General features: G+C 37.1%; 2 protein-coding genes and 1 long non-coding RNA gene across 5 annotated transcripts; all 3 read left to right on the top strand.

Annotated features, from left to right (window-relative positions):
- The first annotated feature begins 7,678 nt into the window (after positions 1-7,678).
- Positions 7,679-12,858, top strand: LOC145907887 (lysosomal dipeptide transporter MFSD1-like). The gene is made up of 13 exons (XM_082994987.1): positions 7,679-7,881; positions 8,116-8,212; positions 8,552-8,679; positions 9,178-9,338; positions 10,310-10,403; positions 10,633-10,843; positions 10,907-10,963; positions 11,109-11,265; positions 11,604-11,701; positions 11,777-11,889; positions 12,002-12,095; positions 12,151-12,228; positions 12,449-12,858. The coding sequence occupies exons 1-13, from the start codon at positions 7,734-7,736 to the stop codon at positions 12,501-12,503; spliced, it is 1,491 nt and encodes a 496-aa protein (XP_082851113.1). The 5' UTR covers positions 7,679-7,733; the 3' UTR covers positions 12,504-12,858.
- A 698-nt stretch (positions 12,859-13,556) lies between these two features.
- LOC145907888 (uncharacterized) lies at positions 13,557-14,390 on the top strand. Its single transcript, XR_014402903.1, has 3 exons — positions 13,557-13,679; positions 13,844-13,976; positions 14,277-14,390. It is a non-coding gene; the product is annotated as an uncharacterized LOC145907888 (long non-coding RNA).
- A 3,407-nt stretch (positions 14,391-17,797) lies between these two features.
- LOC145908043 (atlastin-2-like) lies at positions 17,798-25,300 on the top strand. Of its 3 annotated transcripts, none has more exons than XM_082995211.1 (11): positions 17,798-17,945; positions 18,000-18,184; positions 18,386-18,538; positions 18,854-19,009; positions 19,268-19,324; positions 19,383-19,617; positions 19,677-19,855; positions 19,959-20,030; positions 24,323-24,464; positions 24,528-25,078; positions 25,153-25,300. In XM_082995211.1, the coding sequence occupies exons 1-11, from the start codon at positions 17,939-17,941 to the stop codon at positions 25,183-25,185; spliced, it is 1,770 nt and encodes a 589-aa protein (XP_082851337.1). In that variant the 5' UTR covers positions 17,798-17,938; the 3' UTR covers positions 25,186-25,300. The 3 variants fall into 3 exon arrangements, with proteins under 3 accessions (XP_082851337.1, XP_082851338.1, XP_082851336.1); XM_082995210.1 differs by lacking the exons at positions 17,798-17,945; positions 18,000-18,184; positions 18,386-18,538; ... (3 more) ...; positions 19,677-19,855; positions 19,959-20,030 and adding exons at positions 20,745-22,148; positions 22,203-22,387; positions 22,580-22,732; ... (3 more) ...; positions 23,909-24,087; positions 24,191-24,262; XM_082995212.1 differs by lacking the exons at positions 24,323-24,464; positions 24,528-25,078; positions 25,153-25,300 and adding an exon at positions 20,090-22,142.
- Positions 25,301-26,055: the final 755 nt, after the last annotated feature.

Here is a 26,055-nt window from a genome sequence, read left to right as displayed (position 1 = left end):
CATGACGTCTGTTGCTGTCGATGTGTCGTTGGACGTGTTTAGGTGTCCCACATGGGCATTGTTACCTGACAAATTGAGATTGTAAGCAAAAAGTTTAAGGTCACTGCTGGTTTGTCGCCACCTGATTCACAGATTTTGTGGAAGAGAAATCTGTTTCAAAACTTACCAATGATAAAACCTCATGTAACAGCTACGAAATCCTGACAAGCCTTACAATAACTAATAAAAGATTCGTTTAAAATAATAACAAAAATATTCCTTCCCGCATGAGCAACAAATCGTTCGCACAAAAACATACCAGAAACCACGTGATGTGTTTTGCACAGGGTGAGCGGGGGAAATTTAACAACAAACTAATGTGCGATGGGAGGCAGGATTGCTTTCATTTGTTCTACAATCATGACAGAGGTCGAGTCTTCGCCCACGATGAAGATCCTCAAATGTGCAAACATCGGAAACACTGCGACACAAAAGACGGACTTCTCAATATTCCTATGTCCAAAGTATGCGACGGTTTCATCGATTGCAATGATGAAAGTGACGAATATCCAGAACAAAACTGCACAAAGGAAGGAAGATTCTACTGTCCAGCGTTAAACGGAGCCAAAGTAAAGTTATTTCTTGTCAACAAGACCACAAATAATTAATGACACCTAATTGCAAGGGTTAGAGTAAAATCACTTCAAAGCTGTATTTTAAATATAAAAGACAAATAGGTATCGGTGTCTGTTGTTCAGTATTTTTTTTGTCATAATGCCCTTTGTTGAATCCTGTGCATTCAGTTAACCACAAAGACGGATTAAGTATTTCCCAGATTTCTGTGACAGATTTCTGTCAACGAATCGGATGTTTGTGACCTCACAATTAATTGCGATGATCAAAGTGACGAAATAAACTGCACAAAGGACGGAAGGTTTTTTTGCGAAAACAAAGATCCATTGTTCGTTAAGAAGGAGAAGGTAAACACATGTTAACAATATTTTTGTCCTGTGGCAAAGATGTTTTAATTACGTGCGTGTTAGTATTGTGACCGAAATTAATTCAGCGAACCCGAATTCGCACTAAACTTATTGGGAGGGCGGATATGGAAGTTTTAGGACCGATTAAGAAAGACCTTTTCTCCGTTTTTAAGCGCTTAATTTCCCAACCTCAACTATGGTAAACGCTCAGTTCACCCTGCACTAACGGCTCACCGTCAAAACAAAAGTTGGGAGCCGAACTACAGAGGCTACTTTCATAATTAAATAAAATGACGTCAATATGAAAGAAACTTTAGAAGCGCCCAACGTTATAAAGACGAATACCAAAAAATAAAGTGCGACCCACTGCACAAATCATGTTCTTTACACTTAACCACACAATCACACCTCAACGTTTGCACCAGATGAGAACTGCCAGTTTACCAATTACTTCTTATTTTTGTCGCCAACTTTCTGGGCAATTAGCTGCACATATGTATTGCAGTGCACATTTTTTTATATAATTTCGATAGTTCCGTTGTTCACCAATTACATACAAAACAGTAATTTCGCATTGTGCTGTTTACAGACGCCAATATTACCAACTTAACTACAAAGTTTTCTTTAATTTTCTACATATAGAAATTCAATGGAGTCGGCGACTGCTCTGATTGGTCAGACGAGTGCCCAACAAATACAAAAGTGATCAACGAAAACATATTTTCATCACGATACGAGTTGATTGCAAACCCATTTATACGAGCCATTGTGTGGATAATGGGTATGCTCGCCATTGCCGGAAATTTGGTAAATTAAACTAAGTTTGTTTTGTCTTGGTTGCACAACAAGAACACGTGTTATATTCCTTTAATTTGTTTTGAGGTTGTCATGGTGATGGAAGGCAAAACGTTGGCGACGACAGAATCACAATCTGCTGCATTTCGCACAAACCATCTGCTCGTTTTGAATCTATCCGTTTCCGATCTACTTATGGGAGTTTATCTGATCATGCTGGGCATCGCTGGTGTCAGATACTCCGGAAATTATTGTGCCAATGACCTTATTTGGAGATCAAGTGGAAGTTGCACCACTATGGGGGTATTGGTTTTGCTTTCAAGCGAAACATCAGTGTTTACAATGGTTCTGTTGACCATATTTCGACTGTATGCTGTAAAAAACGTAAGTGAAACAATTGTATTTGGTTAAGTCAGCTATTGCCAACTTCGTTGAACCGGTGACGGCCATTTCCAAAATTTTATGACAACTTTTTCTCTGTCAATCTTTTATCTTCGGAAACCTATTTATTATCACTCTCACAGCTATCGCTAGAATCTAAGCCTGACATGAGAAACAAAACTGAAACGAATATTGTTGAAATGACACAGTTTTGCCCAATTTGAGAACTACATGGTAGAGAAAGAGGACACAATTTCCAGTCCGATGGGATTCGAACTGACAACTATGTTCCCCATCCCTCGATTTGAAAGAACCACCGAGCTTGAAAACTTATTGTTTTTAATGAAAACACGTGAATGTTCTCTTTTGTTTCAGCCATTCGATGCATCCTTGAAACCGGAATTAAAAACTGTCATCCTTTCCATTATCCTCTCCTGGGCATTCTCGTTTACAATTGCTTTTATTCCACTCATAACTCAACTTCAACATTTGTTTGAAACCAAAGCTTGGATGAATGAGAATCCGTTTTTTGACAATGTTGCAGTCGACTTCTCTAGTAAGAAATTGTCGTTGATGTTGGTGGTGAAACTAATTTGGAGTGACACTAGCGCTGCGTATACAGGCATGAATAACTTCCTGGATCGATTTACAACTTTCCAACACAACTTCACAAGCAACGATTCCCAAGTACTCAACACTGTCCTCATGCGAGTGAATGATGCTAATTCCTGGATGGATTTTATGGATATTCTAGAGGATTACAATTACACTGAGCTATTTGATATATCTGGATATTTGGGGTTCGTTTTTATTCGCGCAAAATCTTCAATTTTATCGCCACAAAATTGTTTATGTTTAGATATTACAGCAGCAGCAGCAGCGTTTGCATCAGCAAACTGTATGTCACGACCAACGACAAGGCATGGGGATATTCAATCGCCATCATTACTCTTAATTTCCTGGCCTTCATGTTTGTGGCAATTGCGTATTTTTGGATTTACAAGAAGTCAACTGCCAGTGCCAGGCAAGTGAACGAGAGACCAAGAAGTGGAAGGGCTGCAACACAAAACAAAGGTAAGCACATTTGTATTTGCAAACATACTAAACCATTAATGTTGTTTGTTTCGGCAGAAATGCAAAAGAAAATCCTTCGACTGATGATTACCGATTTTTTTTGCTGGATTCCAATTTCCATCATGGCATTTGTAAACTTGGGTGGAGTCGCTATGCCTCCAGTGATGTACGCTGTGTCAGCAATCATCCTGCTCCCCATCAACAGCTCTCTAAATCCCCTCATCTACTCCAACGCACCAAAACTGCTTTATGATAAAGTCCGAGATGGCCTGGGTGGTGTTTTCAGGCGCCAGCCACAGGAAGAGCAACAGGAAAATGTGGCTGTGGTTGCTAACCGAGAAAACTTACATGTGGTTGAAGCAGAAACCACTCTGTAAACAAACCTTGCATTCAGTTTTGTGCAAAATATGAAGTACTTTTTTTCTGACATGGAATGGACAGAACCAAAATAGTATTTTGACTCCATACGCTTACCTTTCATGTGTAGAATTCTATTTGTGATGGCAGAGTAATTCGAACACAAAATTGATATTTCAAATGACATCTTTCTGATTCAACATCTCTCAAGTGTGACAAAGTAACATCATAGACGCCAGATGTAGTCTGCCCAAACCGTTTGGTGGTTTCCTTAATGTCCGGTCATGCTTTTCGGTTGTATTTTATGAGTCATCATTTTATGTACCATGGTATGAGTCACGTGATGAGTTGATCGGACTCGTCGTCCACATTCACACGTCATCCAACACATGAACACTGTTATTATGTGTGAGTGTTGGAACGCTTGACATCAACTTGGGTAGAATCATTTTGGACATTACAATCATGCGGTGATTCCCCTTGCTTCCAGTGACTTCCCAACTACATTTTGTTTCTGGATCAACGTTTACTTGTAAATATGATATTATGATGTTGGAAACATTCCATGCAATGAACTCATGGGATACAAACTATCGACAGATGAAAATATAATCTGCTACCTTCAAATATCACCAAAATGAGTTGAAAATAACCCTCAAAACCCCCTCTCACACGCCTTGTACATATAACCTCGCCCTGTGTATTTTGTATATCAATGATACGTATATTTTATTGCAAACAAAATGTCGTAAAATTCTTGGCAGGACAAACTCTCTGTGTAAATCGCATCATAATTCACATTCCACCGTTAACATTGCATCAAATGTCCAGCAGCAAGATTTTTGTTTGAAGTTTTTTTTTCTAACAATCAATTACTGTTTGGCACTCAATATCAACTGGTTCTTTTAATAAGCAGCACGTTCGCTGTTAGTGTACATGCACCTTAATAGGATACATTTCATGGCCAACGGTGTCATAAGTCAAACTCATGTGCACGTACCACTTAGTAATGTGCGCGCGTGTTCAGTTGGCCGATAGTGTCATAATTTTAAGTAAAATTACTTGTATTGTCATCAGCTTATGGGCTTCGACATGCTCTTGTTTTCTGCTTTCACTTTTGCAAATATCACTCATGTATCCATCTATAGTGGACATCTGTAGTTCGCATTGTTTACTTTGTTGTGTCGCAACCCTAAACAAAACCTTTACCCCTTAATAGCCGCGATTTGGTCGCAAGGTGAGCCATGCTTGCGCCGGACAAAGCACGCCAGTGACAAGCTTTAATATCAATCTTAATCATCATTTTGTCGGCCACCGCAGCGTCTTGTCAGTAATATAACATATCCCAAATATAGTGCAGGTTGGTTTGTCAAGCTGGTAAAACAGCACAATCAACTGTACATTAGTCTAGACCAGTCCGGAATTATTATTTGGTGCGACTGACAAAAAATATTCCTAATGTCTTGCGACCCCAACAGAAACTTGCAACGTGAGGTTTTACTGCAATCAACTCTGCCTTTGGCAAACTCAACACAATTAAATTCCGATGTATTTAGCCTTAAAGCCCTAGTTTGACAATATAGAGCAGTTAAATTACACATATCTTTTATCAAGCGATTCATAAATGTGAGGTTTACACACCAAAGGCAACCAAATCAAGTGCAGCCTTGGCCCGGCTGTGCTAAAGGTTGCTCATCCCTGGTTTAATCTATAAGGGTAAGTGCCCATTTAGTCTCCTTTAGCACATGTTAAGTTGACATTTTACAAAGTTTGCATCTTTACGTCGCAATTTAATTGTGTTAAGTTTGCCAAAAGCAGAGTTGATTGCAGTAAAACCTCATGTTGCAGGTTGTCTTTAGGGTTGCGAGACAACAAAGTAAACGGTGCGAACTACAGATATCCACTAGATGGATAAACATGAGTGATATTTGCAAAAGTAAAAGCAGAAAACAAGAGCATGTCGACGCCCATAAGCTGATGACAGCACAAGTAATTATCACTAAGATTATGAAACTATCGGCCAACTTAACATGCGCGCACGTTACTTAGTTACATGTTCGTTAATTAGGTACGCGTACATGAGTTTGAGTTATGACACGGTTGGCCATGAAACGTATCCTATTAAGGTGCATGTACACTAACAGCGAACGTGCTGCTTGTTAAAGCGCGCCTACCTTATTATTCCACATGATGTCGCTCTTATTCGGATTTTGACTGTTGGCCAGGTTTTAAATAACGAGCACGTTCGTTAATAAGGTACACGCAAAGTATCTAAGGTACGCATACAATATGACGAACTATGACACCGATGGCCAACCATAAGCCACTGCATGGGCAAGATAACAAGCGCTTCATCAAGTAAACATAAATCCTGGTTAATCCTTTGCTTTTGTAATGTATGAGTACTGTGTGATGTCATGAATGAAATATTTAACTGTTCAGGCAAGAGCATAAACTCAGGCATATTCAGCCTAGCTACAAGGAACTTCATAAAGACACATATCATCGAAACCGATTCGGTTTCGGTTAATTAGGAGTCTAAATGTTGGTTCAGCTTCGGTTCGTTTTTTTAGATTACAAAATACTGGTTTCATCTTCGGTTTACAAAAATAAGCCGCTCAAACCGGATTGAGGGTTTATAATAGGTCCGGTTCTAATTTGACTCCCTGCTTTGTAGTTCTAAGCAGGGAATTCAAACATGTGAGAATTTGAAACGATTATCAATATTTCTTCATTTTGCTATATCTCTGTGCACATCCTATATTTGCAAACACATGTTTTTTGTGAACAGGTTTTTTAACAAGCTAATTAGTTTGTTATTACATCAACTATAAAGGTTGTTGTTTATTTGTTGACACTCCTAGAAAGCCATGAAGTTACTTCGTAAGTTTGTATTTGGCCCTCGAGGAAAATGGAGTTTGAGATTGAGAACTGTATTCTATTGTATAGAAATCGGTGGTTTACCCGTGCGCAGTCATGCGATACGTTATTGTTTTGTCACGTGACAAAGAGTTTGGTGCAAAAGTGTTTTTGTTTCGAATTTCTTTGTCAAAATTTATTACAATTCATGGTTTCGACTTCGCGTCAACAATGGGTCTGAGGTTACAATGCTGCAGGTAAAGATTGGCGGAAAATGCATCATTGCATTGGTTTAGATAGGAGTTTTACAATAACACGCGTTTACTTCGTGCGGTAAATCAATTTGTAGGAATTTTTTTTTGTTTAGTCAAAGCAAAAATTGTTGTAGAATTTAAGTATCAAAAAAAAATCCTCGTTAGTAGGGAAAATCGCAGCATATGAAATAAAAGACTCTTATATTGTTATAAATGTGTTCTCGTAATTATCTAGGTCACTTTAGAAAGTTCTGCGAAAGACCCGTCTGTAGTTTGCTGTCAGTTTTGTTACGATCAGGATGTATTCGACACAGTAAAAATGCACACATCAGCCAAGTTGCTGCCATGCTCGCTAGTTGTCAATTCCAGTTGTTTTTCTTCACCTAAGCGCAAATTTTCGTGCTTGGTGCTAATGTTTTTCGGCAGTTTCTGCTTTGCCAAATGCAAAATTTTTCCCACAAAAGGATTTAGGGTGTGCGCTACAGGCGTTTTAGTGAATAACTCCTATCTAAACCAATGCATTTTCAGCCAATCTTTACCAACAGCATTGTGACGCCAGAACCATGAATATTCAAAACGTTTTCTTTTTAAGCTGCACTGCACAGTATTTTCAACATTGGCATGTTGGCCGCGATAATGTGGTAATTTTACACCAAGATTTTATATTTATGTGAAAGGTTGGATAAACTAGTCTTTTTGGCTTAAAGTGCTGGTGCAAAAATGTTGACAAAAAAAACATGTGTAATATTTCTTATTGGTAACCGCTCATTACATCGCATTCTTGCACTTTTTTTGAAAAACAAATGTGAATTTAATCAAATATTTTAACATTGTTAGTAAATTGTAGTGTTAAAGGTTATTTATATTATTATGTATATTTAGTAAAATAGGCCTAAATAGCGTATTTAAACATAAACTATGTTGCACACACTATATACAGCACTTTTATGAACATATAACAGTATAGGTTATAAAACACATTGCACTGATTGCAGATATTTTTGCCTCATTAAAAGTAGAAAAAGCTGAAAGTTTTATTTTGTGTGTATTTGTGATGTACAATGAGGATTCTCCACTGTTGGAGGCAACGGAAGAGCAACCTAAAAAAAGATGGTGGAAAATTAAATGTGGAAGTATCCGAGATCCAAGCAGTACATTATATAGACTCATTGTGCTTGTGTTAATGTGCTTTTTAGGATTCGGTAAGCTATGTCTACTGGTAAAGTCTGTTTGCTAAATTCTCTGTAATTTTGGTCTGCAAAAGTGATCAAGTTGTACGAATGCAAATATATGTTTTTGCTGTTAAACATTGTTAGATAAGAGGTTTCTGCTAGTAAACATTGTTAGAGCTGTCTGCCTTATTGATGTTTACAGTTTTACTCCAAATATTAAGATTGTTTGCAGGAACATTAATACCAATTATTTTTAATTTGTAGGCAGCTATTTTTGTTATGACATTCCTGCAGCTCTCCACACTCAAATTCGGTCTGACATGAACATTAACGAGGCAACATTCATGCAATTGTATTCTTGGTGAGAAACAATCCTTAATTTAGCCCAAGACAAACACGATTATTTATGTGTGATACGTTTGCCACTTTTGAAACTGTATGGGACTGTTTGTAAGCTAAAGTAGAATATAAAATTAACTCTCAAGTGCCCCTACTGCAATGTGTACATTGGTGGGCAATAAAAATGTTAAATGTGCTGATTTGTTGAAATACAGTATGTATGCATAGCTGAGCATTATTATCTCCTATTCACGAGTTGTGTAAGCACTTTTTTGTAAACCTTTATTGTAAATCGGTTCTCCCAAGTTTTGTTTTTACATAATCCGTTCAATCCGGTGTACAAAAGGTGTTTACATTTCAGGTATTCGTGGCCAAATGTTATTTTGTGTTTCTTTGGTGGTTTTTTGATTGATCGAGTTCTTGGGATTCGACTGGGATGCATTTTGTTCAGTTCCTTCGTACTCGTCGGTCAACTCGTTGTTGCACTCGGTAAGTTTAAACAATGCAGAAACTAAAATAACTTACATAACGTGATGGACGATCAGCATCAATGCGACCTTTTGCGAATTTTTGCAGTAGTGCTTGCGCCGTAGTTTTATTACTACTACTTTGAAAGAAAGGCTTCAATATATTTGTAACCAAAAGGGATCAAATGTGGGCTTTAAATTATCAAGAAAACATACAAATAAAGACTATATTCCAAGCAATGGCTTTATATTCCTCTTTGCACCTATGCGAGCGCAAACAGTTGTTTTCAACATGCATAATATTGGCAACATGTTTAACAACTAAACTAATTGACTTTCACGCAGGTAAACCGCTTGCCATTACAACAATGTAACCACTAAAAAAACAACGTTTCGTCCTTAGACAGGCATGGAAATATTAATTTTGCCTTGATGGCATCGCAGTCTGTGCTTATTTAAATGAAACTAACTTAAACAAAAAAACTAACGTTTTCATATCAGCATAATTTTCTATGTCCAGGTGCTACTTTAAATGAGATTTGGTTGATGGACGCTGGACGTTTTATCATCGGAATCGGCGGAGAATCACTGGCTGTTGCACAAAACACTTATGCTGTTCTCTGGTTTCAGGGATCAGATCTCAACCTTGTGTTTGGGCTTCAGTTAAGCATGGCTAGAATTGTAAGTGGGAACAATAACTGTTCTGTGTTTGTCGTACTCTGGCCCTAATAGTCTGAGTAATTAACATTTATATGCTACTGAGGAGAAACATAAAAAATAATTTCTCATAAATTCAGCCAAGTATCTACTTTTTATGAACAGTCAAGTTTATAAAGGGACATTGTTATAAAAAGAGATTAATCCTCCTGCAGCTTGTCAGTAAATGTTTTACAAATAATCAATTATGCATAGGAGTGCCCAAAAGAAGTGTCCGAAAGGGTACAAGTAGATGGATAAAAAATTATCAAGTAAAAAAAATGTAAATGATAATTTTGTACTGACCAATTTCAGTGTTATTTTTACTGCCCATTATGTCCTTTGGTTGTGTCTCTGATTAACTTAGCTGTTAAAGGCATGGGCGTATCCAGGGGGGGGGTCCGAGGGGTCCGGACCCCCCCCTTTTGTAAAATATTTTGGTCTTTTTTGATAACTAAACAAACGCCACTGTATTTTTTTGTCAAAATCCGCGTGAAAACCAGAAATTTTCTTTGACGTTGACCTAAAAACCGCATCGTGCTTGCATTCGCCATTGTTTCCAAACAGGGAGCATTGTTACCGAACACTTGGCATTGTTACCAAACATGTTGCATTGTTACGAAACAAGTGTCATTTTTCGTCAGTTCATGGACGAAACATCGTTTTTTAGTGGCCACGTTGTAATGACAAGCGGTTTACTTGCGTGAAAGTCAATTAGTTTAGTTGTTAAACTTTCCATAGCGTTACACAATTGCGCAAGCCAGAAAGCCACCGTTTATATGACGATTGGCGCGAACACCGGCGTTCGTATTTTGCGATTCTCGCCCACAATAGTTTATACCTGAAAATCGGGGAATTCCCTACAAAAATTTGGACCCCCCCCTTTAGAAATTCCTGGATACGCCCCTGGTTAAAGGTATTGTTTGTTTTTTAATTGATGTTTTTTAACTTCGCAGGGAAGCACAGTTAACATGAATATTATGGGGCCTGTTTACAATTGGGTCGCTTCCTTTAGTCCAGATCACACACTTGGTGTCTCCATGTTTTTAGGTAAGTTAAAATATGTTCGTTTTAAATTATATGTTATGTTAAAAACTTTCAAATTAAAAATATATAATATATAAAACAAAAAGTAAATTAAAAAAAATTGGCTGTCAACATTCAAGCATTGATTTTATGAAACTAATCCAGTTTTGTTGATTTTTTGTATTCAGTAAAGGAAACATTTTGTGCAAATGTGAAAGTTTAATCCATGTCAGACACTATTTTGTTTTTTTAGCTGCTTCCACATGTGTTTTTTCACTGATTTGTGCAATTGCGATTGGAATAATGGACAAAAAGGCAGAGAAGGTCGGGGCAAGAAGCACTGAAGAAAGTGACGAAACAATCAAGTTGACCGATGTCAAAGATTTTCCCGCGCAACTGTGGCTGATATTTTTTATTTGCGTCGCTTATTATGTGGCAATTTTTCCGTTCATCGGACTTGGAAAGTAAGTGATTGACCAGTTAGGCATAAGATTGATCGAATAAATTTAAAAAAAATATTTTTACAGAATATTTTTTGAAGAAAAATATGCTTTTACTCCTGCTGCCTCAAGTGCTGTTAACAGGTACCGATGATTTTATTTTGTGCTGATAAATAATTAGATAGTATACTTTTTATGTTTGATTGAGATGCAGCAGTTTTGTGAAAATGTGTCATGTATTCAAAGCAAGATAATTTTTTTTGACTAACTTTAATACTTCTTGTTTCAGTATTGTTTATATTTTGTCGGCTCCTTGCTCTCCAGTCTTTGGGTTCATGGTTGATCGAGTCGGTTGCCAGGTAACATGGGTTTTGGTGGCCGTTATTGGCACATTGGCAAGCCATATCATTCTTGCATTCACATTTGTCAATCCCTGGTTTTCAATGGTAAGTTGTTGTAAGTGCAGTGTAGTTCCAGTGATGTTTTTGTGGCAAAGTTAGAATGCTGTTGATAAAGTTTTGAGTTGTACAATGTGTTTTACTTGCATCATTCTAGGTTAGGTTTATTCCAAATATTTTGCAAATGTATGTAAAAAATCCCAGTATCCCACAATATTTTATATTGACACCCTGTATTTTACAACTTTTAGTTCCTCTAAATTGTTGCAAAACATATGAGGGTGGAAATCTTTATCAGGTTAAAATCTGTCTTTCGAAGAATAGTATTTTTTTCTTTAAAAGCATCATTAGTGTCATATTCAACATAGCATGTTTTTTATGTTCAGTGTCTTATCGGCGTCTCCTACTCACTGTTAGCGTGTGCACTGTGGCCGATGGTTGCGCTGATAGTGGAGAAGTGTCAGTTGGGAACAGCTTACGGATTGTGAGTTGTGCATTTACTGTGTGCCACAAATTTTGTTGAGAACTTTGCTTAAAATACCATATTAATGGTTTTCAGCATGCAATCATTGCAAAATCTTGGTCTGGCTGTTGTTTCCTTACTTGCTGGTGTAATATTGGACGGCAGTGGATATTTGATGCTAGAGCTTTTTTTCAGTGCCTGTGTTGGAGGTTTGTTTGAAACTATATTTAATTTGTTGATTTTAGATTGAAATTGTGTGTAGTGGTGTTGCTTGTATAAAACAGCAAGTGTTTGTATTAAAAAATAATGTTTTTACCTTAGTTGCCCTAATTGCCACTCTCTTGCTCCTTCTGGTGGACAAAGTGAGAGAAAGTGGTTTGAATTGGACGACTAAGACCCGTGATAACATCGAAAGGTAACAACAGTTTTAAGATTTAGTGAAATGTAACCTAATGTATGAATTGTTTTAGGCAAAAGAAGCTTTCTCGTAGTTCACGACAGTTCGATCCAAAATCATTGGAAGCGATTCGCAACAGATATTACTCGAGGTTTGGATTTTGTTTCAATTTGTTAAATGCTGTTGAATGTAACCAGTTTTTACATAAAACCTCTTTATTAAATATAGCCCAAGCAGAACAAATATATATACATTTATGTATCAAATCAAGACCTTGTTGGACAAACAACTTTGGTTTTGTACAGAAACTGGTTAAAAATCTGTTAACCTAGTTTTTCTCGGCCTTCAATGAAATCTTTGATATTTTGTAGAATCGGAGCGCAGATTCCCGAACATTTAGTTGCAACAACAAAAGTGTGCGTCTGATCAAAGTTTTATTTATCATTAAGTGCCACATTTCATTTCATTCTTTCCTTTCTATTTCTGAGATGTTTGGTGATTATTAATTTATCGAAAATATCCCTTACAATGAAACTTTCTAGTCACAAACTGTTGTACTTGTTGTGTATATTTATTAACGTACTTAAATCATAAAGCTGACTGGACACACACATATTTGAGAATGGAATGTCTATGTATAATTGTGCATTTCACCTCGAGTATTTTAAACTGTGATTTTAATGAAGAAAACAGCTGTACTTTTTCTTGTTTCTTTTCATCGCTTTTATCATTTTGATTTTCACTGAAAATACAACAAGTAAAACAATTGCTGTTTAATATCTTCACATAACTTGGACGCTGATGATGTTGAACAAACGACATGGGCAAAAACAATCGTGAATAAAACGGCTATTTGGGGAAAACGTATCATGCGAAATAGCGTAGAACAGCAAATCAGGGGTAGTGTCCTAATTCCATTAGTTGTGTCCAAAGTACAATTGGCACAAAGTTTTATTCTAAAACACAAGGGCAAAGGTACAGCAGCGAGTCTTTGTGAAATTGTTATAACCTGGGATATGTTGCAAGAGCGGAAATTTCCACGACCCTCTCCCCCCATCAAAAACAAGTAGATCTTCATCCAAACAGTCAACACAGCCACGTGCCGTGTGTAAAAACCTGTGCGCACGAGTTTTGGTCACGGTCACGTGATAAACATAAAGGATGTTTGAAAATTATTATTACATAATGCGATATTTAAGTAAATACCGTCCAAAATGTAATTTTTAACTTTGAAATTGATAATCAACTTATTGTTATTATTTCTCCCTAATTACTGGAAATATTGTTTGACAATTCCTGTCAAGCTTTTTTTTCACAGAAGCTTTTGCTTATTGTTTAAAATGTATAAAATTCTAAAATATTTAACTAAAAACATCACTAAATTAAACAATAAATTAATCGCTATGTTAACGTTAAAACTACAAAATACAACCAAGATTGTAGGTCATCTTTAATACAGTGCCGTGTGCAAAACAATAATAAATGCGTAAAATTTCTTTCGAAACGCTCATAGATTTGGATTTGTTAAAACGTTAATTTCCTGCCAATTTTTTTGCTGAAAACTTTCAGAAATACAAGAAATGGATCCTTGCAACTGTGCTGGTAAGTAAACACTTATATACGTTGTTATAATTATCCGAAAATTTAAACTTTTGTACCATGTATGCATATATGATCTATTCGGCCATTTTTGTAACAGTGTTGTTTTCAAAACCCGCTTATTAAGGTTGTGAAGTAAGTTTAAACTTATGTTTGTTGTTTTTCAGAGACCGGTGTGTGCAACTGTGCCAACTGCAGTGACTGCAGCAACTGCAAGTGCAATCCTGACACTTGCAAGTGCACTAAAGGGTGCAGTGGGTGCAAGTGCAAGTGAGGTTCACCTGCCTTTCGTGTTTTTTCGTAAGTAATAAGCAATGAAAACTGCTTGCGTTAGAAGTTTAAGGTTTAACTGCGCTTGTTGTACTACGTGGTAGTTTACGTCATCATGCGTGACTAGTCACGTGGCAAATGTTCTGACAAACTAAGTCGTCAAGTTTCGTTTCCGCGGAGCTGTGGCCACGTATGACGAGATTTTGACGTCATACTGGGAACGTTGTGTGTTACATTCTTTCTATGTAGATAGCATATGGTGCAATATCACGTTCTTAACTGTTTTCAGTCGTGCAAATCAGCACATGATGTCACTTTCTGTTGTTTCAGATCTGTACATATCACACTTCATCAATCGTACTCAGAAATATGGAGATGGACGCTGCGGGTGTAAAAAGTTGTGTAATTGAGTTTATTTTCGGTCGAATAAAATTAAACTGAAAATGTTTGTTGTTGTCAAACACAGACTTCACAAAGTTTTGATTAACGCTTAATGTGATGTACCCAAAATGTAATCAAGAATGAGTTTTCTTTGAGGTTTACTATGGTTTACTACTAGTATGACACGTTGGCACCACTTTTGTTTCGGCCAAATAACTAATAGGACATAAACAAAGATTAAATAAAACAGTGCTTACATTTGCAGATTCCATAGAAAGTGAGTGATTGTAAAAACACAAACTATACACCTGTATATTAATGGTCACCAATGGTTTGTTTGTCAAGGTTTATAGCTTCCTCTGAACATACAGTAAACCTCGCACATTCTTGATTTGCTTTGGGATATCTTTGCAAAAAAAACAATCTTGAACACTGCTGTAACCTGCGGTTTCCCATCACTCAGACATTTTATGGTTACGGCACACTTGTACCCAAAAGTATTTGATATAAATTAAGGGCCTGTATGCGCGAACAAATTGGCTGAATATTCAATAAACCTATCCACAGCTACATGTTATGTTAGATTCCATTCGGCACATGATTTGTATCAATTTGTTGCGTTCAAAAAGGTGAATACCAAAGTTATTTTAGGTTTTCGGTCGAATTTATTCAGTGCATTATTCAGTTGCTATGGAACTTTTGTGGCACATTGTTCGAGAAACCCTGTTACATTTGTACGCGCCAGCACGCGCCAAATGCTGAGAGCATTTCGCGATGAACATGGCAATTGACTGTATATGTTAGTCTTTTCAAGTATTTGATTATCAGCACTTGTAAATAAACATGTAACCGAAACGTAGTTTAGTGCAGAGGTTCCAAGCCTAACGGCTGCGGACAAATTATTGGTGCTAGCATTAACAGTTCATGGATAGGCCCTGTGAGCTTTTGTTTAAAAGTATTGTATTTTTCTGACGTTTCGCCTGTACGAACGACTAGGCTTCTTCTGGGAATAAAACAAAAACAGTAGCGAACCCAAAGACAAGGAAATGACGCGAAAATGACGTTGAACAGAATGACCACATACAAAATATTTAGTAAATTACCTGAAAGCCTGGTGGCAGTAAAAGTGTATTTGGATGATTAGGTTCTTCGCGCTCAACTTGTGAAAAGACGTGGCTGTGAAATCTTTGTTAGTAATTCTTTGTGCCCACTTCGATCTCACCAAGTTCCTTTGTGAAGCACAACGTAGCCTCGAAGCCAGATCACGTTGCTTTCAAAACAGATCAGCAAGTCTTTTCCTATGTACGAGTGATTAGTTACTGTAAATGAGTTTTCTACCATTTATTTAAAAACTATAGGTCCCCTGTCATTGCCGTAAATATATCAACTGGTTGTTCTTCGCCAGCGCAAAAACCTCATGAATTTGGAGCGAGGTCACTCTAGTTTTGTCATTAAAAAAATCATCTATAGTTTCCTAAAATATGTAAATGTTAGGTTTCGTTGTTCAGCTTTGTAGCATACACCAGCATTACACAGACGATAACTTATATATTGCAAAGAAGGTAGGTTGCAAGAGCAGGCCTACAAGTTTTAAATACAACCATAAATATAGTTTCTAATATATGTGATTAATGAATAAAAAAACTGGATCAGTTTAAAAACCAAAGGCCCCTGGCAGGCTGTCGATCGCACGCGCAGGGCATCGATATTTTTCTGCGTGTCGAACATCTTAAGAAAAATTGTCGTGCGTGTCGAATAGTAAATATGTCGTATCTGGTGACTGACGCATGAGAATGATGGCCAGGCTTATTTCGGATTCTTACAGGATTTCTTGATTATTACAGGATTCTTGTACTTACATAAGTTTAGAATACACGTTGAAATAACGACAAAACAATTAAAAACCTGGCATGTTGTTGGCTGTTATGTCTCTTTTAAAATCCGATTGAACGAAAAATGGTACTTGTTTCGTAACAATGCTACATTTTTGGTAGCAATGCCACGTTTTCGGTAATAATGCTCCATGTTCGGAAACAATGGTTATTAATTGACGCGTTTATTTGCTGAACGTTAAAGCAAGTGTTGGCTGGTTTTTGCATGGATTTTGTCCAAAAGTTTATTGCGGTTGCGTTTATTTAGCAATCTAAACAGATGCTAATATTGCGCCAAGTTTGATTTCAGTTATTTGTTAAATAAACAAACAAACGTCTGTTAAAACTTGCTGTCCGAGATATCCCCAGTCATGTCCGATGTTACCCCGGTACCGGGGTGACTTCGGACATTTGAGACCTGTGTAAAAAATGGGCTGAATGATCATTTTAAGTGAGCTAAAACGAACCAAAACCCTTTTGTTTTCTGAGTAATGCTTTACTAGTTACAACAAAATAAAATTTAAGAATGTGGTACATAATTTTAAAAAATATGAGCAATTTTTTCAAAAACCGTTCGAGCTATCCCCGGTCTCCCCTATACCGGTAACTTAACATTTATTCACGCCGCCTGTGTCGAACAGTGGCGTCGCGTGGCGAACACTTAGAATGGCGAAAAAGGCATAAATCGACACCCTGCGCACGCGGTATCGATATAATTATAAATTAAATTCCACAAAGCGATCTGTGGACAGCTCAGATGGATTTTCTAATGAGAAAAATATATTTCGCCTAAAAAAGGCATTATCAGTTTCTCCAAATGCCAAAAAGGAAAAACAGAAAGGAAAAAGTCGAGTAACGCCAAAAATAACGAAAGTTAAAAACAAAATAAACTCATGACCGGTTTTGCGTAAATTACGCGAAAAAAACATACATACATAGAAAACGAAGAGCCCGTGATAAAGCAAGTTAACAACAACAAAAGTTAGCGTGACAAAAAACAGCAAAGATCGGAAGATAGGACGGGCAGTTGGTTTTCGCCGGCAGTAGAAATGTAGAGGCATACACGACTAAAAACAGAACAGTTATTCGTTCAGAAGGTTATTGAGCTACATTCTATTTTTCAGAATGAAAGTGCGTTTATTCGCAAGAGTGTTTCGTTGGGTTTAGTGAAGAATGGTTTTAAGTTTCGTTTATAGCTTTCCACATGGCCGCTATGGCAAAAGTGAAAACTGTACTGCAATGTTGTATTGGCTGTAACGTCCCAGACGTCACATGTACGCACTATATTAGCGCGATTACTTTCAACGTTGCCGCTTGCACCGATTTACGACAATATTTTTGTGTCGTAATTTTGCTGGACAGTTGACCAAATAATCTCTTGGGCAACGTTCAGTAGTTAATTTTTAAAGTGCGGTTTCCGAATGATAACTATGTACACACATTTTTTGATAAAAATTTAACACTGCAGAAGTGTTTTCTACATGGACCTGTGTTGTTCTCTTTCTTTTGTTCTTTGCTTCGGCATATTTTGTTTCGTTTGTTCCTGGATCATTTTACGGTTGATGCTGAATCACCAACTTCTGTTTCCTCCACAGAGGTCGATAGTTTCTCACATGTAGTTTAAATGTCACAAGACCTGTGTTGTATGTTAGCGTTGACAAGGACAAGACGTGTTAAAGCTCTGCAATTTTATAGCGCCAAGAACTTTTTGAAATCAAGTTTATCAAAGAATCAGAAGAAATGGATGGTATAAACACATTTCACTATTTTATTGTGAAAATCTTAACAATTTTGTTTGCAGAGGAATACGATACCGTTCAGGTGCTCGTTAAAGGCCCGAATGATGTATTAGAACTTAACAAACAAGGACTTAAAACGGTTCTAAACAAAGCACGGGATCTACCTGTTGCTATCATAGCAATATGTGGAGATAAAAGAAAAGGAAAATCGTTTATGCTTAACCTACTTTTGCACTTCTTCACCCATGTAAGTACATTTTTGTATTGGCTGTTTTCCTCTATTATTTGATCACAAACTGTTTTTCTATTATTAATAGATTTTATACAGACCTATAATTATTATTACCGATACAGCTTCAGCGATGAGAATCATAGGATAAAACAATTGCACGAATTTTCTCGATATTTACAATTTAAAGTCGTTATAAAAGTAAAACAATTTTAACAGGGAAAGCTCCCCTCCAGACTTTCCCTTTCCTATTGGTTTGGAGGTAAGATTGATCTACATGCAGCCTTCGAGTGGAGAGGAGGCTCGAGCAGAAACACTGAAGGAATCTGGATCTTAAATAAACCACTCATAACTGAAACCTCAAATGGCAAGGTGATATACTACATGTTAAAATACAATTAAACGAGGGAAAAAAAGCAAAGATAATTAAACTGCACCGGAAAATGTGATTAAGACGACAAATTCAGTCTGTTCTGCTTGGTGTTAACTATCTGTCTTTTCTTGTCAGATATCCAACATTACAGACAATCAGATTATCATGAACATGTTTAAACTACGACAATAAATTTTGAATGACAGTTGTTGATCATTTTAAAAACGTTAAATCTCAATCCATTTGTTTACAGTAACGTTTCAAGAGAAGTATTTTTTAATTTTGAGGAGTAACACGACTTACTATTGCAATAGGTTGCGTTATTCCTTATGGACACACAAGGAATGTTTGACAACCAAAAATCGATAAAGGAATGTTCTCAGATATTTGCTATCGCTACTCTCATGAGCTCAAACCTCGTGTTTAACCTGATGCGCCAAATACAAGCGAACGACCTTGACTATCTTGACGTAAGTAACGCTTACAAAGGTTTTGAACACAAACATTCCAAACGAAAAAAATTTTGTTTCCAATAATCCATTTCAAGAAGTCGTGTAGCAGGGGCGAATTTAGGATCGGAAAAAAGGGGGATTGCCCTTCCCCAGAATGTGTTATAACTGGAAAATATCCGCAAAAAAATAACAATTTCTGAATCCGCCCCTGGTGTTTGCATGTTATTGCGTTCGGTGTGGTCCTTTGTTATCTAATACTCCTATATATTACAATAGATTTGGACACAGACAGAAAAGTACCCAAATAGCGGAAAAAAAGAAGCAATTTTCCAGGTGTGTTCTTTGATTGTACAAAATGTTAAAACCTGACGACTTTTCCTGATTTCCACAGAATCTGCTTTTTCTGATTAGGGATTTCCCGTTTCCTGATTATGGATTTGGCATCAAAGCTGGTAGAAGTTACCTTCAGAAGGAACTTGCAGAGTCGGATGAGAATGCTACGTTTGTGAATGAAAGTATCCGTAACTTGAGACGTGTTTTCGCGTCTGTGGAGGCGTTTGGTATGCCCACTCCCAACGAAAGTGTACGGACGAGGAAGGAGAAAGACAAGGCTTTCAACTTAAATAGTGAGTGAATGTATATTTTGCGATTTCCTTTTTCACTTTTAAGTTTTGTATCTTCACAGATGTCGGAATGGAGTTTTTGAATTACGCACAGGAACTGCACAAGCACTTACTAACCAACATAAAACCTCTGTATTTGAACGGGAAGCCAATGGTTGGGGAGGAGTTTTTCGATTATGTTTCCACTTGCTGTGAAAATCTTCTAAGTGATCGAATGCCAGACCTATACTCCATCGGCGAAGTAAGAAAACGGCACAAATGCCATAAACCGTCATTCCTTCATTTATTTATTTAAAGTTTAGGTTTGGTTATTGGTCTGGTGAAAAGAGATTTTTTGATTTCAGTCGGTCGCAAAGTTTCAACTGGGAAAACTGATGGAACAAGAAAAGGAAAATTACAGGTCTAAAATAAGAAAAGTAAGTGTTAACATCAGACCATATTGTAATTAGTAGTATATGTAACCACGTATTGACAGTTTGTAGATACATTTACTGGTTCGATTCAAGATCTCAAAAAGCATCACCATAGCCTACTTGATCAATCATTGGAAAGATTCTACAACACCTCGAAGTTTGGAAGAGAGAAAGTTATCACTGAATACAGAAACATGCTTAAGGGTAACATTGTCGATATTTATTCAGTCATGTTGTCGTATTATGCCCAAAAGCTTGAACTGAAAGATTCGGAAAACAAACGGGAAAAGGAAGCAATAATCGCCAACGTTCGCGAAAATCATCTTAAAGAATTAATGACGAAGCAGAAGGAGGAAATTGCTGAGATGTCCGAGAAGCACGCTCAAGAAACGAGAGAAATTCAAAAGCGCATGGACGAACAAGAGAAGAAATTTAGTGAAGATAAAAAAAAAATGCAGAAAGATATAGAAGAGTCACAAATGCGTCTGAATGAACAACTACGACTGAACACAGAAGCAGCAATCGCCAGAAAGAATGCGGAATTGGAAGCGAAACAGGAGCTTGAAGAGCATGAAGTTTTAACTCGAAGAATGGAGGATAACAACTCGAAACAAGTGGAGGCAGGAAAGAAACGCCTTCAAGAATTGGAAGAAAGATGTCGGCAACTGGAGGATAAAGGCAAGGAGGATGCTGAGCGAGATAGCCAAATTTGCTGATATGTACGAGAAGCACGCCCAAGAAACGAGAGAAATTCAAAGGCGTATGGACGAACAAGAGAAAAACTTTCGTGAAGCTCAAGAACAAATCCACAAAGATATAAAAGAGGCACAAATGATTTTGAAACATCTACGACTAAACACGTGAACATGACGTAACATAAACTCGCTATATATGCGAGACCAATGCTAACATGAGTCCTTGCAGCTTGGCCCGATATACGACAATTTTTGTGTAGTATTTCTGCCGAATATTTGGCCACATAATTTTTTAGACAACGTTTAGTTGTTACGTTTTCACGACCAGTTTCCGATCAATTACTGTACACACATTATTTGGTAAAAATTCCACACTTGTTTTATTACGGTTGTTGAGACACTAATGTACACTTTCCTAAAGCAGAATGATTCTAACCATAACTTATAATTATTTTTTTCCTAAAGCAAGTCAACGTGCGCGTATCATTCAAAAATATTGTGTATTTGGTCACTTAAATTGTTTTGGTATACATTATACCTATTCAGGGTTATTTGTACTTTTGCTAATCAGCATCTTTTCCGCCAATTCTTTCTTACTGTTTCCTCAAAGCCATACGGGCAGTCTTGCAAAAATAGATGCCGTTAGTCTCAAACCATTATGAAATTTGACCATAAAAAGTAACTTCAACTGGGTTTTTTAAACAGGGTGACGCGAAATGTTTACCAATGGTAAAATTTTTGTATATGTTGTGCAAAAAATAGCAAAACACATATAACAAGTGTTTGCTGTGTTACCACCGGACATAATCATCCTTTCATTCGTTACACCATCTCAATTTTACGGTTCGCTGCCATCACAGCCAAGCCCTGGATCAGTCACTATTTGAATTTGAGGATGAACTAGTTAGAATTGAAAAGCTGTGAATTAATTGCAGTTGAGCGTGTGTTTACATATTTCGCCCGGAATCCAAGCAATTTATTCACCTCATTATATCTTCATTACATTTAATACTTGAAGTGACCCAAGTTTGGTTTGCCGCAAACAATTTAGGAGGTTCCAAGCGTTCCGTAACCCTGAAATGCTTGAGAATCCTTGGCCTGCACTATTGTTGGCAGAGAACTGTTCCAAATACTTTTTTAACCGTGTATGTTTTTTATGTGGGCCTACGTTGTTCTTTTTTTGTACTTTTCGACTTATTTTATTTCATTTGTTCCTGGATCATTTTACATTTGATGCTGAATCGCCAACTTTTGTTTCCTCCACAGAGGTCGACAGTTACTCACATGTAGTTTAAATGTCACAACACCAGTGTTGTATGTTAGCGTTGACAAGGACGAAGGACGTGCTGTGATGAAAGCACTGTATTTTGATACAGAAAATAATTTTTTAAAATCAAGTTTATCAAAGAATCAGAAGAAATGAATGGTATAAACATATTTCATTACTTTATTGCGAAAATCCTAACCATTTTGTTTGCAGACGAATACGATACCGTTCAGGTGCTCGTTAAAGGCCCGAATGATATATTAGAACTTAACAAACAAGGACTTAAAACGGTTCTAAACAAAGCGCGGGGTCTACCTGTTGCTATCATAGCAATATGTGGAGATAAAAGAAAGGGAAAATCGTTTATGCTCAACCTACTTTTGCATCTCTTTACCAATGTAAGAACGTATTTGTATTTGTTGTTTTCTTCTATTATTTCATTGCCAAGTATTTTTCTATAATTAATAGATTTTGTACAGACCTAAAATTATTATTACTGATAAAGCTTTATCAATGAGAGTCAGGGGATTTACTTATTGCAGGAATTTTCCTGATAGGCCGTTCATGTAAAAGTAAAACAATTTCAACAGGGAAAGCTTCCCACCAGATTTTCCTTTTCCTATTGGTTTGGAGGTAAGATTGATCTACATGCAGCTTTCGAATGGAGAGGAGGCTCAAGCAGAAACACTGAAGGAATCTGGATCTTAAATAAACCAATCATAACTGAAACCTCAAATGGCGAGGTGAGATATTAAAATACAATTAAGCGAGAAAAAATCAGCAAGGATGATTAAACTGCAAGGGAAAATGTGATTAAGACGACAGAGTCAGTTTGTTCTGCTTGGTGTTAACTATCTGTCCTTTTTTGTCAGATATCCAACATTACAGACGATCAACAACATGTTTAAACTACAATAATAAATTTTGAATGACGATTGTTGATATCATTTAGAAAACGTTACATCTCAATCCATTTGTTTACAACCTAGTGACGTGTCAAGAGATTAACATTTATTCATATTTATTTATAAGATAGCTATGAACTATTATGAGATATTTAGTTTTGAGGAGTAACACGACTTACTATTTTCAATAGGTTGCGCTATTCCTTATGGACACACAAGGAATGTTTGACAACCAAACATCGAAAAAGGAATGTTCTCAGATATTTGCTCTCGCCACTCTCATGAGCTCACACCTCGTGTTTAACCTGATGCGTCAAATACAAGCGAACGACCTTGAATATCTTGACGTAAGTTAAACTTACATGGGTTTCGGACACAAAGAATGTAAATGAAAAATATTTTGTATCAAATTATTCGTTTTTAGGAAGTTTTGTAGCAGGGGTGAATCTAGGAGGGGGTAAGGGTGATTGCCATCCACCAGAATGTGTTATAACTGTAAAAATATCGCAGTAAAAAAGTGACAATTTCTGGATCCGCCACTCATGTTTACATATTATTACGTTCGGTGTGATCTTGTTATGTAATGCTTCTATATATTGCAATAGTTTTGGACACAAGCAGCACAATACACAAACAGCGGAGATAAAGAAGCAATTTTCCAGGTGTGTTCTTTGATTGTACAAAATGTTAAAACCTGATGACTTTTCCTGATTTCCACAGAATCTGCTTTTCCTGATAAGGGATTTCCCGTTTCCTGATTATGGATTTGGCATCAAAGCGGGGAGAAGTTACCTTCAGAAGGAACTTGCGGAGTCGAATGAGAATGCTACGTTTGTGAACGAATGTATCCGTAATTTGAGACGTGTTTTCGCGTCTGTGGAAGCGTTTGGTATGCCCGCTCCTGACAAAAGTGTACAGACAAGGAAGGAGAAGGACAAGGATTTTAACTTAAATAGTGAGTGAATGTATATTTTGCGGTTTCCTTTTTCCCTTTTAAGTTTTTTATCTTCACAGATGTCGGAATGGAGTTTTTGAAATACGCACAGGAACTGCACAAGCACTTACTAACCAACATAAAACCTCTCTATTTGAACGGGAAGCCAGTGGTTGGGGAGGATTTTTTCGATTATGTTTCCACTTGCAGTGAAAATCTTCTAAGCGACCAAATGCCAGACCTATACTCCATCGGCGAAGTAAGAAAACGGCACAAATGCCATAAACCGTCAATCCTTCATTTATTTGTTTAAAGTTTGGATTTGGTTATTGGTGTGGTGATTAGAGATTTTTTGATTTCAGTCGGTCGCAAAGTTTCAACTGGGAAAACTAATGGAACAAGAAAAGGAAAATTACAGGTCTGAAATAAGAAAAGTAAGTGTTAAACAACAGACCATATTGTAAATAGTAGTATATGTAACCATGTATTGACAGTTTGTAGATACATTTACCGGTTCGATTCAAGATCTTAAAAAGCATCACCAAAGCCTACTTGATCAATCATTGGAAAGATTCTACAACACCTCGAAGTTTGGAAGAGAGAAAGTTATCACTGAATACAGAAACATGCTTAAGGGTAACATTGTCCATATTTATTCAGTCATGTTGTCGTATTATGCCTAAAAGCTTGAACTGAAAGATTCGGAAAACAAACGGGAAAAGGAAGCAATGATCGCCAACGTTCGCGAAAACCAACTTAAAGAATTAATGAAGACGCAGAAGGAGGAAATTGCTGAGATGTCCGAGAAGCACGCTCAAGAAACGAGAGAAATTCAAAAGCGTATGGACGAACAAGAGAAGAAATTTAGTGAAGATAAAAAAAAAATGCAGAAAGATATAGAAGAGTCACAAATGGGTCTGAATGAACAACTACGACTGAACACAGAAGCAGCAATCGCCAGAAAGAATGCGGAATTGGAAGCGAAACAGGAGCTTGAAGAGCATAAAGTTTTAACTCGAAGAATGGAGGATAACAACTCGAAACAAGTGGAGGCAGGAAAGAAACACCTTCAAGAATTGGAAGAAAGATGTCGGCAACTGGAGAATAAAGGCAAGGAGGATGCTGAGCGAGATAGGCAAATTTGCGAGGATAAAAGAAACGCGCTTGAATTATTGAGGCAAGTGGAAGTGGATATTCACAATCTTGAGCCGGAAACACAAATAGAAATACAATCAGAGGTTTCCATAGAGGTGAGTGTGTTTAGATTTGTTTTCACCTTTTGTGGTGTTTTTTTTCTGCTTGCTAATTTTTTTATGATTTGTAGATAAGAGAAGAGCGTGTCTGCAGAATCTCTTGAAGCGTCAAGGAAAACCGTGATATATTTGCACTGATAATTTAATTTATCTCTGAAAATATTCCCCAAAATGATCATTTCGCTTGTTTGGCCTTCTTCGTTTTCGTATTAGTAGACCCTTTAGCAGAAAATATAAGTGTGTTGTTTTATTTATGTTGTGCTTTTTGAAGCAACGCATAGATTTCCAGGACGGCTAAACACAAAGCCTGACGCGTTTCAGCACGATTGTTGAAAACTCATTAACAACAAGGAAGTTGCCCTGAGTTTCAGTGCACTTTAAAAAATGTAGCTCTAAAATCCCAACCAAAAAAAGAGGGATTTGTGATCCAGTCATTGGCCAATCGAAATCACTTGAGACGGAGGCGGTAAATGAAGTGACGCTGTGACATGAAAATCATTATGGGCGGCCAGAAGGGTCATAATTCGTCTGGACCAACATGTTATGGTTATTTAGCCTACATGTTACTTGGCGTCAGAAGGGTCAAAATTCACACGTTGCTTATTCAAGCAATATGTTGGTTAAATAAGCAACGTATTTATTTTGACCCTTCTGGTGCGCGAAATCGAACATTATATAAGAGGACCACGCTTTTCCTGAAACGTTTCACTGGAAACAAACGTATTAAGTTACGAGTTTGTGTTTAGGGTTATTTCACTTGCATATTTCGTTGTCTGTATTTTATTAAACAGTGTACCAGGCCTGCTGAATAATAATCAGTTTTTCAGTTTTTTAGCCAGGGTTAAAGGTTACTAACTTGACAAAGCGAGCCAGAAGGGTCAGAATGAACACGTTCGTTAAATCAATATGTTGGTTAAATAAGCAACGTGTTGTTTTTGCAGACTTTGGACGTTTTCGGCCGAACACGGTCGCCT

This window comes from Ascidia mentula, chromosome 7 (assembly GCF_947561715.1).
Source record: "Ascidia mentula chromosome 7, kaAscMent1.1, whole genome shotgun sequence".
Lineage (NCBI taxonomy): Eukaryota > Metazoa > Chordata > Ascidiacea > Phlebobranchia > Ascidiidae > Ascidia > Ascidia mentula.
Note: the sequence above shows the minus strand (reverse complement) of the source record. Positions and strands in the feature narration are given on the sequence as shown.

What these genes read in the sequence shown, in the direction of transcription:
- LOC145907887 (XM_082994987.1), top strand. Translation starts at nt 7,734, where the DNA reads ATGTACAATGAGGATTCTCCACTGTTGGAGGCAACGGAAGAGCAACCT. An exon ending in TCAACTCGTTGTTGCACTCG is followed by an intron (nt 8,680 to 9,177) that starts GTAAGTTTAAAC and finishes TTCTATGTCCAG; the next exon opens with GTGCTACTTTAAATGAGATT. An exon ending in AGTTAAGCATGGCTAGAATT is followed by an intron (nt 9,339 to 10,309) that starts GTAAGTGGGAAC and finishes TTAACTTCGCAG; the next exon opens with GGAAGCACAGTTAACATGAA.
- LOC145908043 (XM_082995211.1), top strand. An exon ending in CTGAAACCTCAAATGGCAAG is followed by an intron (nt 18,539 to 18,853) that starts GTGATATACTAC and finishes CTATTGCAATAG; the next exon opens with GTTGCGTTATTCCTTATGGA. An exon ending in AAAAAGAAGCAATTTTCCAG is followed by an intron (nt 19,325 to 19,382) that starts GTGTGTTCTTTG and finishes TGATTTCCACAG; the next exon opens with AATCTGCTTTTTCTGATTAG.